This window comes from Vicia villosa, unplaced genomic scaffold (assembly GCF_029867415.1).
Source record: "Vicia villosa cultivar HV-30 ecotype Madison, WI unplaced genomic scaffold, Vvil1.0 ctg.000460F_1_1, whole genome shotgun sequence".
NCBI classification, from domain to species: Eukaryota; Viridiplantae; Streptophyta; class Magnoliopsida; order Fabales; family Fabaceae; genus Vicia; species Vicia villosa.
Genome location: NW_026705220.1, coordinates 209,613 through 227,909, shown reverse-complemented (window position 1 = coordinate 227,909; position 18,297 = coordinate 209,613). Strand labels below are relative to the sequence as shown.

The 18,297-nt window shown below is 37.6% G+C and overlaps 1 protein-coding gene across 1 annotated transcript; it reads right to left on the bottom strand.

Moving 5' to 3' along the window:
* Positions 1–16,096: 16,096 nt before the first annotated feature.
* Positions 16,097–17,186, bottom strand: LOC131628514 (fasciclin-like arabinogalactan protein 12). The gene has a single exon (XM_058899349.1). It carries the CDS (start codon positions 17,130–17,132, stop codon positions 16,257–16,259), a length of 876 nt encoding a protein of 291 aa, XP_058755332.1. The 5' UTR covers positions 17,133–17,186; the 3' UTR covers positions 16,097–16,256.
* Positions 17,187–18,297: the final 1,111 nt, after the last annotated feature.

Genomic DNA, 18,297 nt, shown 5'->3' with positions numbered 1-18,297 from the left:
CAACAACTTGTATTTGTCATCAGGATGTTCGTCCTCATGGTAATAATCCCCTTCTTCTTCAGAGGGCTTGGCAGAATCATGGTTACTTTTTGCATCAGTTTTGATACTAGTATCATCATCTTGTTCATCGTCGTCACTGTCTTCGGAGACATCGGCTTCCCCGAGTTGCAATATTGGTCTAAGCTTTTTCCCCCGAGTCTTCTTGCCTTTCTTCTTCTTCTTGCCCCTTGGACAAGTTCATGATCAAAGCTTGGAACTCAGCATTCTGAGCTTGGAGATTCTTGACAGATTGTTCGAGATCCATGATGCTGAAATAAACAGCGAGGAAGGATGAGAAACCCATCATAGGAAACCTGTCATGCGATATTATGAATGCAAATGAAATGCTTTCAAGGATCTTTAAGGAATTTAGTTAGCAACATTGGAAAATGATTTGGTCGCCTCTTTATTTGAAGAACCATGACTTTGTATTTGAACTTCCTTCTTTGGGAATCAAGCTCCCCGTATCGAGTGGGTCATAGCATCTGATTCGGGATACTCCTGAATTTGAAGGTATATGGCTAGAGGAAAATAAATCCTCTTGCCCCTTGATAGGTACTGAGTCTCTGAACTGGAGGGTATGTGGCCAGAGGAAAATAAATCCTCTTGCCCCTTGATTAGGAATTCGGTCCTTGATAAGAGTACCTGAAATTGTGCGCCCTAAATCCCTAAGATCCTTGAAAGGGTTAGTTAAATCATGTTATGCTTATGATGTCATGATGTCATGAATGTTATGCGAATGCAGTGATCAGTGCATTTTTATGCACGTTCTTCCATGTTTGTACTCAAGCATTTCTTCGGTTTGTTTTATTTATTTTTATGTTTTAATATGTTTTTATATTTTATTTTATTTTTGCACTTATTTGTTTTTCGTATTAATTTTTCAGCAATAACAGTCTGCACGGAAACTTTCATATCTGGAGTTCCAGGAGTCCGATTGAGGCGTTCTAATAATCGCCGGAAAGCTAAGAGAAAGAGCTACAATTCTTATGTTGGAGTCGAAGTCAGAATCGGATTGTAGAAGGGCCCGAATATTCGTTGAAGTTGCAGCACTAGTTTTAGTTAAGTTTCGGGTCAGTTAGTTTTGGGCCTGGGTCGTATTTTTGACCCAGTTGGATTGTAAAACGGGTCGCTCTCTCTCCCTTTAGGGTAGCAGCCGCGACACTGTTCACTGACCTTCACTATTCACGAAAACACTATTCACGAATTGGAGAGCTTGCAAAGAATGACTATGGAGAACTAATTTTCCAAGAATCAATCTGCTGTAAACGAATTCCACTTTGAGGTTCTTTTATAAAATCCATATTGATCTGTTTCCTTTGAATTATTCTTATAATCTCAATTATTTGCTTAATTTGGTTGTGGCTATAGGATATAATTCTTAAATTCGATTGTTGTTGTTGTTTCTGAATCATATTCGCGTTACCGTAGCTTTTGCGTTATCGCGTTCGATCAATTTGCGTTTGCTTAATTCGCATAGGTTTTATTCCGTTTGCTTAATTCGGATTTCAGAAACTTCCTTCGTATAATTGCTATTGCGCTTGTTGATAGTTGTTGTAGTCGAATAGGAACAGACCCGTTTGGAAATTTATATGAATCAATGATGAGGCGGAAGTCGATACAGTAGGTTGATTCGTTTTAGCTTAATTATTAATCACTTTTTCAAATCAGCTTATTTTCAGAATCACTTTTGATAATCATTTTTCGACCAAACCAACCCCCCCTAAATCGATTTAGCTTTTAGTTAATAAAAATAAGAATCCTTTGAGAACGATATTTCGAGTCAACTGTCGCTGTTCTGCTTTTATACTAAACAACTCGTTCTTGATGTGATTAAGCAGGTTCCAAGGTATGCAAAGTTTCTGAAGGATTTGTGTACAAACAAGAGAAAAGTAAAAGGAAGTGATAGAGTCAACTTGGGAAGAAGCATCTCTGCTTTCATTCAGCCCGAACAAAGTGTTTCGGCCATCTCTCAGGTCTTGCCACAAAAGTGCAAGGACCCGGGAACTTTTACTATTCCTTGTACCATCGGGGATAAGAAATTTGATAACTGTTTGCTTGATTTAGGAGCGGGCATTAATGTTATGCCTACTTCTATTTATAATAACCTTTGCCTTGGTCCCATGCAGCATACAGGTTTAATCGTTCAACTGGCGAACAGGAGCAATGCACGTCCCACCGGCATAGTGGAAGACGTCCTCGTTCAAGTTAACGATTTAATTTTTCCTGCAGATTTTTACATTCTGGACATGGAAGGAGAAACTAAGTCAAGCAGAGCTCCCATCATCTTAGGCAGACCGTTCATGAAAACGGCGAAGACAAAAGTTGATGTTGATGATGGAACCATGTCCATAGAATTTGGTGACATCGTCGCAAAATTTAACATCTTCGATGCCATGAAACACCCTGTGGAGGAGCATTCGGTTTTTAACATTGAGTTGATTTCTGAACTAGTTGACGAGAGTTATTCTGAATTATTTGCATTTGATTTTCCATCTCTCTCTGATTTTGATGATGATTATTCATGTCCTGACTGCACTGACACTAACGTTTGTGTCCTTTGTGCTGAGATTGATGCTTCCTTGCAGCCTGATACATTTCCTACAGGTGAAGTTGTTACCGGTGAGGTTGTTTTTGCCGTCGATGCTCTTGACATCCCGGCTGCCCCAAGCCTTCCATCCATCATTCAGCCCCCGTCCTTAGAGCTAAAAGAGCTCCCTGGGAACCTGAAATATGCTTACTTGGAGCATAATGAAAAACTTCCTGTTATTATCTCTTCTAACCTTGATTTAAATCAAGAAGACAGACTTTTGCAGGTATTGAAGAGGCACAAGAAAGCAATCGGGTGGACATTAGCCGACCTTCTAGGTATTAGTCCTTCGATGTGTATGCACAGGATTTTACTCGAGGATGGAGCGAAAACAGTAAGGCAGCCCCAAAGGAGGCTTAATCCTTTGATTCTTGATGTTGTAAAGAAAGAGGTAACCAAACTCTTGCAAGCAGGTATCATTTATCCTATCTCTGACAGTAAGTGGGTATGTCCAGTGCAGGTTGTACCTAAGAAATCTGGACTCACAGTGGTAAAAAATGAAAAGAATGAACTTGTTCCCACTAGAGTCCAGAACAGCTGGAGAGTTTGTATTGATTACAGGAGACTGAACCAGGCTACTAGAAAGGATCACTTTCCTTTGCCGTTCATTGACCAGATGCTTGAACGGCTAGCTGGTAAATCACATTATTGTTTTCTTGATGGTTTTTCAGGTTACTTTCAGATTCATATTGCACCTGAAGATCAAGAAAAGACCACTTTCACGTGCCCATTCGGTACATTTGCTTACAGGAAGATGCCTTTTGGCCTTTGCAATGCTCCTGGCACTTTCCAACGATGCATGATGAGTATTTTCTCTGATTTTATTGAAAATTGCATGGAAGTGTTTATGGATGACTTTACTGTTTATGGTTCTTCCTTTGATGCATGCTTGAACAGTTTAAACTTGATTTTAGAAAGATGCATCGAGACTAACCTTGTGTTGAATTATGAAAAGTGTCATTTTATGGTTGAGCAGGGAATAGTTCTTGGTCACATTATTTCTGAAAAAGGAATTTCTGTTGACCCTGCTAAGATTGATGTGATTTCTACACTGCCTTACCCTTCTTGCATTCGCGAGATTCGTTCTTTTCTTGGTCATGCAGGTTTTTACAGGCGTTTCATCAAGGATTTCAGCAAGATAGCTCTTCCGCTGTCGAACTTGTTGAAGAATGACGTCACTTTCGAGTTTGATGACAAATGCAAACAAGCGTTTGACTTCTTGAAGAAAGCATTGACCTCCGCTCCCATCATTCAGCCCCCTGACTGGACACTTCCTTTTGAGCTTATGTGTGATGCTTCGAATTATGCTGTTGGGGCTGTCCTTGCACAAAGAGTTGACAAGGCTGCCCATGTTATTTACTATGCTTCTAGGACTTTAGATTCTGCACAGTCTAATTACACTACCACTGAAAAAGAACTGCTAGCTATTGTTTTTGCTCTTGACAAATTCAGATCTTATTTGCTAGGTTCCAAGGTTGTTGTTTTTACTGACCATGCAGCTTTAAAGTACTTGCTGAAGAAGCCAGATGCAAAACCGAGATTGATTCGGTGGATGTTGCTGCTCCAAGAGTTTAATGTTGAGATTAAAGACAAAAGTGGAGCTGAGAACTTAGTGGCTGACCACTTGAGCAGGATAGAGAGAGATGAAGATCCTTTTCCTATTAAGGATGATTTTCCTGATGAGCAGTTGTTTCTTTTGCATGGGATTACACCTTGGTTTGCTGACATTGTTAATTTTCTTGTTGCTGGTGTTTTTCCTACAGGTGCATCTAGATCACGGGTTCACAAACTCAAAAGTGATGCCAAATATTATGTTTGGGATGATCCATATCTATGGAAATTTGGTAGTGATCAGGTAATCAGGAGATGTGTCCCCGACAATGAGATTGAATCTATTTTAAAATTTTCTCATGCATCTCAAGTCGGCGGACATTTCGGTCCTCAAAGGACTGCAAGAAAGGTCCTTGATTCAGGCTTCTATTGGCCAACTATTTTTAAGGACGCTTTTGAGATTTATCGCACTTGTAAAGAGTGCCAGATAGCAGGTACCAACATCACTCGCAAGAGTGAAATGCCTCAACAGCCTATGCTTTTCTGTGAGGTATTTGATGTATGGGGGATCGATTTCATGGGTCCCTTTCCTGTATCATTTGGTTTCCTTTACATTTTGCTTGCTGTTGACTATGTTTCAAAGTGGGTGGAAGCTATCCCCACTAGGACTAATGATTCTAAAGTTGTTGCAGAGTTTGTCAGGTCTAATATCTTTTGCAGGTTTGGAATACCGCGAGCTATCATAAGTGACCAAGGCACTCATTTCTGTAACCGCACCATGGAAGCCTTACTCCGAAAGTATGGAGTTGTGCACAGAGTCTCTACTGCATATCACCCACAGACTAATGGGCAAGCTGAGATCTCCAACAGGGAGATCAAACAGGTTTTAGAGAAAATGGTGCAGCCAAACAGGAAAGACTGGAGCCGTCGTCTAGAAGACGCACTTTGGGCTCAAAGGACAGCTTTCAAGACACCCATTGGGATGTCTCCTTATCGACTTGTTTTTGGTAAGGCGTGTCATCTTCCTGTTGAGATAGAACACCGTGCTTTTTGGGCGGTGAAGAGTTGTAATTTGGAGATGCAACAAGCAGGTATTGAAAGAAAACTCCAATTGCAACAGTTGGAAGAGCTTAGATTAGAGGCTTATGAGAGCTCTAGGATTTATAAAGAAAAAACTAAGCACTTCCATGATAAAATGATTTCTAGGAAGGAATTTTCTGTGGGCCAACAGGTTTTACTGTTTAACTCCCGCCTTAAGCTTATGGCTGGGAAACTTCGATCCAAATGGATTGGCCCCTTTGTTGTTACTAATGTTTTCCCTCATGGTGCAGTAAAAATAAAAAGTGCAGGTACTGGCAAAGCCTTCAAGGTCAACGGGCAGCGGCTGAAGTTATTCCATGAAAGTTCGGTGCCTGAAAATGTCAGCATAGAGGAGCTTTCTTTAGAAGCACCTGACTACGCTGCAACTTGATCAGGGAGTCCTTCTTTCCTTCTCTCTACTTTATTAGTAATGTCTTTTCATTGAGGACAATGCTTAGTTTAAGTGTGGGGGAGGAAATTGTGTGTTTTATTTGTTTTTTGTGTGTTAGTATTTTGTTTAATTTCAATAAAAAATGCAGCTTCTTGAAAGTTTTAGGCTACACACTGATTTGAGTCGGGTTTGCGGAGACATGGGAAAAGTTCACAAGATCGATATCGTTCTAACACCGTAAGTCTCCTGCATACGGAAATTGATTTGAATTTGTTATTATGTTTTAGCCTTAATTTCTCATTCTTTGACAGCTCTTGAGTAGTTTATTTCAGCAGTCGGCACCATCTCTCACACACTTTACGCAGGAAGCCGATGAATATAAGTGAATGTTCCGAAAAGAAAAAAAAAAGAGAAAAGAAAAAGGTAATACACCTTCTAAGTTTGGTGATCCTCACCCGGTCACTTAACCCAACGGTTGTGTAATCTTTAAAAAAAAAAAAAAGGTTTTCAAAACTCTTTGTTAGTTGGTTCAGCGGTTTCTGGTGCTGAACTTGGTAGGGAGGATTACGGTCCGATCCCCCGCAACTACATCTGAGTAAGCAAAGGGTTATGCCACACAAGTACCGGAACCCCGTGCAAAAGGATCAGAGTCACTAACCGGTTGTCCTGCTATAAGTGTGTGGAGATAACGGGCTTAATGTGATTGCGCCTGAATGAAAAAGAGCAAAAAGGATGAGTAAGTTAGGCTATGGTATAATAATATGATTTGAATTGGTTTGTGTATTTAGGAGCCTTATGTCTGCATATTTGTGGTTAGTGTTCTTACGATGTTCTAGGATGAGTAACTGTTGATGTTTTTTCTGCTTTCTTTTCATTTTGCTCGGAGTGCAAAAGTTCAAGTGTGGGGGAATTTGATCAGTGCATTTTTATGCACGTTCTTCCATGTTTGTACTCAAGCATTTCTTCGGTTTGTTTTATTTATTTTTATGTTTTAATATGTTTTTATATTTTATTTTATTTTTGCACTTATTTGTTTTTCGTATTAATTTTTCAGCAATAACAGTCTGCACGGAAACGTTCATATCTGGAGTTCCAGGAGTCCGATTGAGGCGTTCTAATAATCGCCGGAAAGCTAAGAGAAAGAGCTACAATTCTTATGTTGGAGTCGAAGTCAGAATCGGACTGTAGAAGGGCCAGAATATTCGTTGAAGTTGCAGCACTAGTTTTAGTTAAGTTTCGGGTCAGTTAGTTTTGGGCCTGGGTCGTATTTTTGACCCAGTTGGATTGTAAAACGGGTCGCTCTCTCTCCCTTTAGGGTAGCAGCCGCGACACTGTTCACTGACCTTCACTATTCACGAAAACACTATTCACGAATTGGAGAGCTTGCAAAGAATGACTATGGAGAACTAATTTTCCAAGAATCAATCTGCTATAAACGAATTCCACTTTGAGGTTCTTTTATAAAATCAAGTTTGTTCATAATGACTTTTGTGTACTCTTTGAAATTTAACCAACTTTTGTGTTCATAATGCCTTGTGTAGTGGAATGTGTCTAGGAGCTTTGTGTATTGATCTGGATTTGTATCAGAGAAATAGTATGGGCAAATTTTGGGGTATGACAGAATTGACGCCTAGGCGTGTCTTACTTGTTTTGACGACCTTTTTGAGGTGCCGGTGTGGATATCAGAACTGCCCCAAAAGATTGGTCATGGTTGCTCCTTTTCTGACCATATACCTCATTTGGCTCTGACTTCCCATCGGGATGCTTCTTTGTAACGCCTGAGGATGTAGCGGCTTGAATCTTACCACTTCGGATGCCATTCTCGACACGTTCCCCAGTCAGTATAAGTTCAGTGAATCCAGATGATGAACTTCCCAGCAAATGACTATAGAAAGGGCCAGTCAATGTACTCATAAACATATATACCAACTCTCTGTCAGCCAAGGAAGTTTTGACTCTTCCAGCTAGATCTCTCCATTTTTGAGCATACTCCTTGAAACTTTCCTTGGGTCCCATAGACATGTTTTGTAGTTGCATGCGAGTTGGTGCGAGGTCAGCATTGTATAGGTATTGCTGGTAAAAAGCAACAACCAAATCTTCCCAGGTACGGATGTTGGTACTCTCCAGTTGATAGTACCATTCGAGTTGAGTTCCGGATAAGCTCTCTTGGAAAAAGTGGATCCATAGCTTCTTATCGGTAGTATGAGGTTGAATCTTCCTTACATAAGACCTCAAGTGCAGCTTAGGACAAGATACTCCATCGTATTTTGCAAAAGTTGGAATCTTGAACTTCGTAGGTATAACAACTCCAGAGATGAGTCCTAATTCCTCAAAATCCAGTTCAGGTATCTTCTGAATTTCCATGGCTTTCATACGTTCTTCCAACAACTTGTATTTGTCATCAGGATGTTCGTCCTCATGGTAATAATCCCCTTCTTCTTCAGAGGGCTTGGCAGAATCATGGTTACTTTTTGCATCAGTTTTGATACTAGTATCATCATCTTGTTCATCGTCGTCACTGTCTTCGGAGACATCGGCTTCCCCGAGTTGCAATATTGGTCTAAGCTTTTTCCCCCGAGTCTTCTTGCCTTTCTTCTTCTTCTTGCCCCTTGGACAAGTTCATGATCAAAGCTTGGAACTCAGCATTCTGAGCTTGGAGATTCTTGACAGATTGTTCGAGATCCATGATGCTGAAATAAACAGCGAGGAAGGATGAGAAACCCATCATAGGAAACCTATCATGCGATATTATGAATGCAAATGAAATGCTTTCAAGGATCTTTAAGGAATTTAGTTAGCAACATTGGAAAATGATTTGGTCGCCTCTTTATTTGAAGAACCATGACTTTGTATTTGAACTTCCTTCTTTGGGAATCAAGCTCCCCGTATCGAGTGGGTCATAGCATCTGATTCGGGATACTCCTGAATTTGAAGGTATATGGCTAGAGGAAAATAAATCCTCTTGCCCCTTGATAGGTACTGAGTCTCTGAACTGGAGGGTATGTGGCCAGAGGAAAATAAATCCTCTTGCCCCTTGATTAGGAATTCGGTCCTTGATAAGAGTACCTGAAATTGTGCGCCCTAAATCCCTAAGATCCTTGAAAGGGTTAGTTAAATCATGTTATGCTTATGATGTCATGATGTCATGAATGTTATGCGAATGCAGTGATCAGTGCATTTTTATGCACGTTCTTCCATGTTTGTACTCAAGCATTTCTTCGGTTTGTTTTATTTATTTTTATGTTTTAATATGTTTTTATATTTTATTTTATTTTTGCACTTATTTGTTTTTCGTATTAATTTTTCAGCAATAACAGTCTGCACGGAAACGTTCATATCTGGAGTTCCAGGAGTCCGATTGAGGCGTTCTAATAATCGCCGGAAAGCTAAGAGAAAGAGCTACAATTCTTATGTTGGAGTCGAAGTCAGAATCGGACTGTAGAAGGGCCAGAATATTCGTTGAAGTTGCAGCACTAGTTTTAGTTAAGTTTCGGGTCAGTTAGTTTTGGGCCTGGGTCGTATTTTTGACCCAGTTGGATTGTAAAACGGGTCGCTCTCTCTCCCTTTAGGGTAGCAGCCGCGACACTGTTCACTGACCTTCACTATTCACGAAAACACTATTCACGAATTGGAGAGCTTGCAAAGAATGACTATGGAGAACTAATTTTCCAAGAATCAATCTGCTGTAAACGAATTCCACTTTGAGGTTCTTTTATAAAATCCATATTGATCTGTTTCCTTTGAATTATTCTTATAATCTCAATTATTTGCTTAATTTGGTTGTGGCTATAGGATATAATTCTTAAATTCGATTGTTGTTGTTGTTTCTGAATCATATTCGCGTTACCGTAGCTTTTGCGTTATCGCGTTCGATCAATTTGCGTTTGCTTAATTCGCATAGGTTTTATTCCGTTTGCTTAATTCGGATTTCAGAAACTTCCTTCGTATAATTGCTATTGCGCTTGTTGATAGTTGTTGTAGTCGAATAGGAACAGACCCGTTTGGAAATTTATATGAATCAATGATGAGGCGGAAGTCGATACAGTAGGTTGATTCGTTTTAGCTTAATTATTAATCACTTTTTCAAATCAGCTTATTTTCAGAATCACTTTTGATAATCATTTTTCGACCAAACCAACCCCCCCTAAATCGATTTAGCTTTTAGTTAATAAAAATAAGAATCCTTTGAGAACGATATTTCGAGTCAACTGTCGCTGTTCTGCTTTTATACTAAACAACTCGTTTTTGACCCGCGCGCGACAGCGGATCATGCAGTTCATTAGGCACAGCGTGAGATAGTAAGGGCAAACAAGTCCTTTAACAAAACCTGCAAGGAAACAAAGGTTAGTAGCAAACACAAACAAGTCACACAAGTTCCCTTAGGTTTAGAGGCTTGCATGAAGTTCGTAGGTAATTACCCTCCCCACTGAAGTTTAGTTGGTTCAACCTGTCCTATATAAAGATCGGGTTCTAGGGAGCTCATATCATTGACCTTTCTCGAAGGCGCTTATCTCAGTTCGGCAATCGAATCACCAACCAAGAAGGTCCTGAAAGTCCAGTCCATATGAGTGTAGCTTCGAGTATCAACCAACTTCAGTCGGAACCAAAGCCAGCCACCTCGCTACTTTCTAAAAGGCCAAAGTCAAGTTCAACTAGGGTTCTAAGGGCAAATTAGTGCTTAATGACACCACGTAGCAGCCAAGTGTTTCCTCGAGTCGGATCCCAAGGAACACCAGGACAAACTAATGTGTCACACTAACGATGGCTACCATATCAACCACATCAGTATACGCTGTGTAGTCTCCTTGGTCTCATGCCATTTACCTAAGGTACTCAGATCCGGGATAGGATCTTTCACACAAGTAAACCCAAACAGGCCCACAAATATAAAGCAAACAAATCAAACAATTTTAAAGTGAATCCTAAACTTTAAGGTAACCCCTCTTTTTTAATCGAAAGCATCCCCAGCAGAGTCGCCAGTTTTGTAATACGGTGAACTGACTTTATTTGAAGTGTGCGGATAGCAAGAGTCGCCACCGACTTTTATTTTATCCAATTTATAGAAAGGCTAAAAGAACAGAAAAAAAACCTTTTTGAAAGAGATTGAGCTCGGGGGGTAAGTTATAAAAAGGGAAGGCTTAAAGCACCCTTTGTATCCATGGTTTTCCATGGGCTCTTAATTGCTTAGCTCACTTTGTTTTTAAAATGTTTGATTTGTTTGAAAAGTAGGGTGTGAATAGAAATTTGAATAAGAACTTTAGCTTGTAAATAAGCGTAGTCTTTTGAAAAGTATTTGAAAATTAGTGGGAAAAAGAATTTGAATTTGAATTTGAATTAGAAAAAGAGCAAGCAATTAAAAAGCAATTACCCTAAGTTTTAAAATTCGTTCTTTTAGCTTTTCGGGCGAAAGGGTCTATCCATACCATAAGAGGGCAGAAAGTCTTTCAATTGGATGTTAAGGGTCATCGAGAAAAGTATCGTTCGCCATAAGACTGTCCCTACCATATAGAGGGCAGGTAGTCTAAGGGAAGGATAAAATAATCATTAATCTTTTTAGGCATCATGCGAGGATACCTTAGCAACTGGGACAATCATCAGGTTTTATCGAGGCAACTTCGAGGGACTAGATGATTTTCAATCTCTTTAGGCAACCTTGCTTTTGGTATCCTCGGAATCGAGGGACGTGACTATTTAGTACAATTAGAGGCAACAAGCAACAGATAAATAAGGCAACAAGACAACGAGAGGGATTACCCTAAAGGTGTGTGGGTGCAACAATCGCGTGGTTAAATTCGATTACATTTATCTTGTAAATTAGTGAGCTATGTTAATTCAAGGCTTGCACTCCCTAGGATTACTAACCACGCAGTTTAAAATTGCAGAAATTAAAGGCAGAAAAATAAAAGTTCCTACGCTATTACAATAAACACCTGCGGGGATGGGGGAATTAAAGCAGAAGATAAGAGATATGAATAATTAATTTAATTATCTTTATCTTGAGCCTTGATCTTCCTCGAACCTTCGATTTGAGCCTTGATCTTCCTTGAACCTTCGATTGACTCTAAACATCTGAGAATTAAACAGAAAATAAATAAAAGTTAGTGTAGGAGGGATTCATTGACTGTTCGAGGCAACCCTATTTTAGGCAAAGACAAAATAAAATTAAAATAATATTTAAAGAAGAAAAGAAATAGAAACTTAGCTTTTGATTTGCAACGCGTAGTCGGAGGATACTGGGGTAACCCTGAAAATTTGCACGAAAGAAAAGAATTTTTAGTGTATGAATGATCTACAAACCTTAATTGATTAAAGATCTATAAACCCTAAAAAGAAAACTTATTGTGACCTAAAGGGTTTATAAGGCTTAAAAGCGCGTTAATGGATAACACCTACCAATAACAGTGATTAGTGATCATGATAAAAATCAGGGTTTAAGGCATAAATTAATTAGCCCAAAATTAAATTACTAACCCAAAATAATTATTAGTGTAAAATCCTTAACTTAATTAATTAAAAAAACATGTGCAAAGTAATATTTTTTTTATTATAAAACAATTATTATTTTTTAATGTTATGAGGAAAAAAATCGAATCTTCGATTAAACAAAATAAATAGTTAAATAAAATTATTATAAAAAATATTTTAAAAGAAATAAATTAAAAGAAGAAATAAATTAAAAGAAGAAATAAATAATAAGGTATAAATAAAAATAAAATAAAAAAAGAAAAGGGACTTAGCTCTGGATCCTGTGTGTCTCAGCTCTAAGAGTCCATGGTGGAGCTGTGTGTTTGCGCGCGTCAGATCTGCTGGAAGAACAATGCTGTGGCTGGAAGGTGCGGATGTATTGTGGGCATGAGAGGACCAGATGCGTTGGATCTGCGTTAATATAAGTTGAAAAAAATGCATTTGCTAAACCTGGGGATCGAACCCAGGTAACTCTGCTCAACACTAATATCCTTTGCCAACTAAACTGTTTTCATGCGCTGTTAGTAACATGGGGCACAAATATTAAATATAAAACACACTTTTAGTGGGGAAATCCAACGTGGATCCCACTACTGTCTGGCGAACCAATTAGAACCAGAGAGAATTTTTCTTTGTTGACCAGCCTATGATAAAGGGGCACGCATGGAAAGAGAGGGATAGGACCCACTGAATGACGAATAGGAGCACTCCAGGTATGGTCAAACATTCAAACATACTGTTCATCATCTTCTTCAATTAATTGCTACGAATTTGCTTAGCTTGCTGCTACGAATTTATTAACGTTTTTCATAGCTATTCCTCAAGAGTGGAACGAGATGCTTGAAAAGCGTTGAGGCTTACTGTAGAAGAGAAGCTTTCTTGCCCTAATTTGTGGAGTTTTTTTGAGATCTTTGAGAGAGCTTTGAGGCAAGATTTTTTCGTCACCCCTAATGCTGAAGGAATTATGGTTATATAGAGGCTAGAATTAGGTCAAAAGATTGAAGAAAAAATCAAGCTTTGAATGAGAAATATGATTTTATTCTATTGAGCCAAAAGTTTCTATTTTTGATTCAATCTATTTTCCAACCATTTTCCATATATTTCTGAATTAAGAATCAATTTGGATTGATTGATTATTTGATGATTGAATCATATACTTTTATTTCATTTATTTGTGATTTTATTTGATTTATTTTGAATTTTAATGAATAAAATCAAAGATAAATAAAATAAAATCATGAAACAAATAATATATGACTAATGGGCCTTTTTCAGTCTCAAAATCACGTGGGAAATGCAATACTATAGGCCCATTACTCAAAAATATGAAATTCACCAATTAGGGTTTTATGCAATTCTCAAAAATCGACCAACTTGTGAGAGTCATAACTCATTCAACATTTATCATATTGACATGATCTAGGACTTTTTGGAAAGCTCAAGATGTCCTCTATAAGCCACTTTGGAACATATTTTTCATTTGAAGATTTTATCTTGATGATATTGCTCCTGACATAAAACAGCTTTTTGTGATTTTCTAGAAGGACCTGTAATGTATTGGCTCATATCTCTTATGCGGAAGCATTTATTGACCTTGAGCCCAACATCAAAGTTGTAGAGAATCAAATTTCCTTGAGAGTGAGTTGTGGTTGAGGAATTTCTGAGGAAATATGAGAGTGATATGCCTGGTCAAAGTTGAGTTGACCTTCAGTTGAAAACCCTAATTTAGAAACTATGAGCTTTGTTGTTTTATGAGCTTTTCTTGATGAATCATGATCAACCCTTGATCAAATGATGAATGTGACTTCAAAATGTTTTTGTTGACCAAAAATCAGAAGCTTTGACTGTATGTTGACCATAGTTTGACTTTTAGGTCAACCAGTCGATTATTGATCGCTTGGGACATTGGGTGAGCAATCTTCTGAACCAAAGCTGGAAAATTGGCATGAGGATTATTTGAATCATATGAGAGGCCATAGAGTCTATTAGAGGTGTCAGAACCTGACTTTTCTTTGAGAAGGGCAAAACCCTAGTTCAGAGGCACTTGTTTAGGAGAGAGAGACTGCATGCTTCCTTCTTGTGTATCTTTGAGCATTTGAAAGTCAAATGGACTGAAATATGCATAAATATGATGGGCACATTTTGGAGTATGACACTGTGCTATAGTGATCTCTCCTTCTAGAAAGAAGCCTTTGTCATATTATGGATAAAAAGGGGGAGAAGTCGTTATGTTATGTTATCTTTGTAGAGCATCTTTTAAAGAGGAGAGACTATGTGTTATTCGTGGGATCCTTAAAAGAGAGAAAACATGGAAAGTGGGACTGCCATAAAAAAGTCCTGGTATGATGTCTCGACATCATAGACGAAGATTGAAGACTATCTCATACAAAGATCGAAGATCATAAACAGTGACTATTTGAAGACTTCCAAATTACTGTTATTGTACTTAATTATTAAAGACCATTGTATTTGTTTAGCTTCTGTAATACAAAGGTTGTATAAATTCGTTTTAGCCAAAATAAGTCAAAGGGGGAGATTGTTATTTCTCTATAATTTGAATTGGCATTATGTTTGGAAAAACTAATATAGTATAAATTAGTTAAATAGGATATATAACTTGTAAGAGAAAGTAGGTGGAAGTTCTATTTGACAGAGAAACATGTTGAGTTGATTTGTTTCAACATTTGGACAACATGTCAAAGAAGATGTCTTATGCAAACCATTCGAAATCGCGTCTGAATCAGAATTGTTGATTGAATCTGACTCAGCAAATAACAACAATGCAGAATATTACTAACCAATATTATGCAATCATAGGTGGCGCATGAAAGATCATGAAGAATTAAATTCGAATATGTTTGAATGAAGACTTTCTAATTTTGGAGATTTATTAGGAAGATTTGATTGAAGACCTATTTTGTAGGAGAATCTTTTGGAGATTTGTTACAGCATATTTGTTGTAATTAGAGGCCTAAGTCCAGTTGGGAATAGGTTATAAATAGAAGCTTTGTAACCTAGGTTTTTAAGCAAACCAATATGTAAAATTATAAGGGTTGTGTTGGTAGGTGAAACCACCCGGTTTGTGGGATGGTCACCTTGTTCTCACTCAAAAGTCTTTAGGTAATGGGTTGAGTATTGTTCTTGGAGGAAGCTTTTAAGCAACTCACAAGATGGTGTTCTTAGTCTAGAGTCAAGGCTGAGTATGGAGGGAAGTGTGGCTTCCTTCCCGACATAGGAGTGGGTCTCCTCATCATGGAAGTGTGTCTTCTATTATGTGGATACAGGATTGTGGAAATTAGATTGTTGGTACAGCTCCTGGGACTTGAAACTGTACAACAACACTAAGGTTATTGGAAGTGGAATGGAGATATTCCATATCTAGGAGGACCTAGGTAGAGATTTCATTGGATAGGGATTAAGTGAAGAGTTATAAACGGGGTAGTTTAGCTCTGAATTGATACTACTGATAGTGGATTTCCTTCCTGGCTTGGTATGCCCCCAGAGTAAGTGTGTTTGTCACTGAATTGGGTTAACAATTCTGTGTATTTTTTATCTTTTCAGTACTTATATTTTCTCGTCTGTGTTATTAATGTCAGATCAGATGTCTCGACATCCTATAGAACATCTGAGTCTCTTGTACCAGAATTTCATAACAAAATTATCAAAACGACGTTGTTTTGTCCTGGGAAAGAAAAACAAACATTTAATCCGTTGGTTTCCCGAAATTGTTTATAGGTTTTCGTTAGTTTTGTCAGACTCTCACTTGTTTAATAGCTTATCTGATCCATCATTCAAATTAGGTCGATGACCCTTCTTATTCACGATTCAACTGGCCGGTCCGATACGATTTTTGAAACAATGTTACTACATCTCAATTTCTCTCACTTTTATATTTATTAATCCTTCATATTTGACACACGATTTTTATTATAAGTGTATTTCTTTAAACAATATTATTTCTTATTTCAAATATAAAATAATTAATAATTTTTTGTTATGTTTAGCCACACTAATATGAAATGTTTAGATCTGCCTTGTCACGACCCAAAATATAATAATAAATCTAAACAATTCAATACTCAAAGTATATAATCATGTAAACCTTCAAAGATCTCTCTCCTCTCATTCGAAGCTACATAATCAAGTTAGCATCATCGCTGCCATAGCTATTATAAGTCCAAAAGACACACACTTCCCGTACACAATCTTCACAGAGCCAGAATTCTGTTCCTTTGGATTAACCACCTGCGACGAGTCTGAGGATATATCTTTATCAGGTTTAGGCGACTTTGCTGTATCAGTTGAAGGTTCTGGTGCCAAAGATGGTCCTTTTGCAGGTGCCTTTGCAACGGAAAAGAATTCCATTGGGAGAAGCACCTTGCCAACTTTATATATAGCAAGATGTTTATCGGTATATATAATGCCATTGATTGTAGTGTTCACTTCACCTGTTGATATGTTCACACTTCCACCGTAACTCACAACATTCAGTTCCACCTTTCCTGGTTTAGCTCCGGCAAGTGTTCTCACAGGGTTGGTTAGAATATCAAAATTAGAGCTTGATACGTAATCAGAAATAACGTGGAACTGTAAGAGCTCGAGTTTCTGTCCATCAGAAAGAGAGTTGAGGAATCCTGCTTTGAGTTCTGAGAACGCGCTGTCATCTGGTGCAAGAATTGTTAATCCGCCTGTTTTTGTAGTCAATAGTTGCGAATTGAGTTGGTTGATCAATTGAGTTGTTTTCATGAGTCTGATTAAGACATTGAATGACTTTGCCTTTCTCAGGATTGCGACGATGTCGACGCTGCCTGCAGTGTCAGGAGTGGAGTCAGTAGGTGAGTCTGGTAAGGAAGGTACCAATGGCTTAGGGGCTGCGGCTGGTTGGGTTGGAGCTGGAAGTGTAGGTTGTATAGGAGCATTAGCAGGAGATAATTGAGATAAAGTAGTGGTTGTGGAATACAATAGAGAAACTAGTATTGCCAATGACAATGATAAAAGATATTGAATTCTAACCATCTTTGCTTGCTAAAAGAAGATATTGAAGTGTGTTTATGTATGGTTACAATTGTATGTGCAATGAGCATTTGATGTATTGATGATGCTAAGAAGGAAGCTTTTATAATAGGTTGGAGAGAATGATATGTAGGTAAAAGGCTTTGTAATAAACCTTTAATTGTGATTTGTGAACTTATAAAATAAGGTGTTACATCAACGAAGATAGAGACAATGGTGATTGAATACAGGAATTAGATGGTACGATGTTGTGAAGATCCCATGCTGTCATTTATCTGACAAGGAGAATATGATGGGGCATATCAATCAAGATTGAAAAGTTAGAAAAAGTGAGAGCTTAATTGTATATAACCAAATTAGATGAATGGCTGTGAATTATGCAATGTATTGTTTTTAATTAAGATCATGGTGGCTGTGTGTAGTTGTAGTAGTAAGTAGTAACGGTGATCCGATTGGGGTAGTTGTAATTACAAGGATGTAGATTGCATAAAAGAATTTTAAAACATTTAAGTTTGAATTTCATCCCTTAAAATTAGTTCAAAAAGCTAGGTTGTCCAAACTCCACCAACACGATCTTGATACTACTAATAAATTATGAGAAGAAGCTACGTTGAATCAAGAGTGATGCAAGTGAGAAAAATCACTTCTTCAATCAAAATTTTAAGATATTAAATATATAAGTTTTCTCATTTATAAAATATTTAACCTCTATTTTTTTAAACCTCAGAAAAAATATTATTACAATTTTACTATTATATTTTATAAATATCTAATTTGCATATGCATGTATCCTATTTTGTTAAAATTTATCTTCTATTTAGTCAAAAAAAATTGACTCTTAACTTGTAATTAAGGGGAAATATAAGTTTTAAGCCTAAATCTTGCTGTAAAAAAAAAAAACTAAATCTTAAAAAAAAGTAAAAATCAATTTGTTTAATATAAAATATTTCAAAAAATTAATTTGCCAAAATTGAAATCAATCGAACCATAATCTACTTTTTTACATAATGAAAATATAAAACATGACACTAGCCAAAATATTTTCAAATAGGATAACGATTATTAGAAGAGAATCTTGTGTTACAAGGAACAAGACATTGTACCATAGTAGCTTTAGCATGTGGATGAAACTCATAAATGAGTATGTATATATGCAAGGGAAATGATG

Excerpts from the sequence above, each read along its gene's own strand:
- LOC131628514 (XM_058899349.1), bottom strand. The coding sequence starts at position 17,132 with ATGGTTAGAATTCAATATCTTTTATCATTGTCATTGGCAATACTAGTT.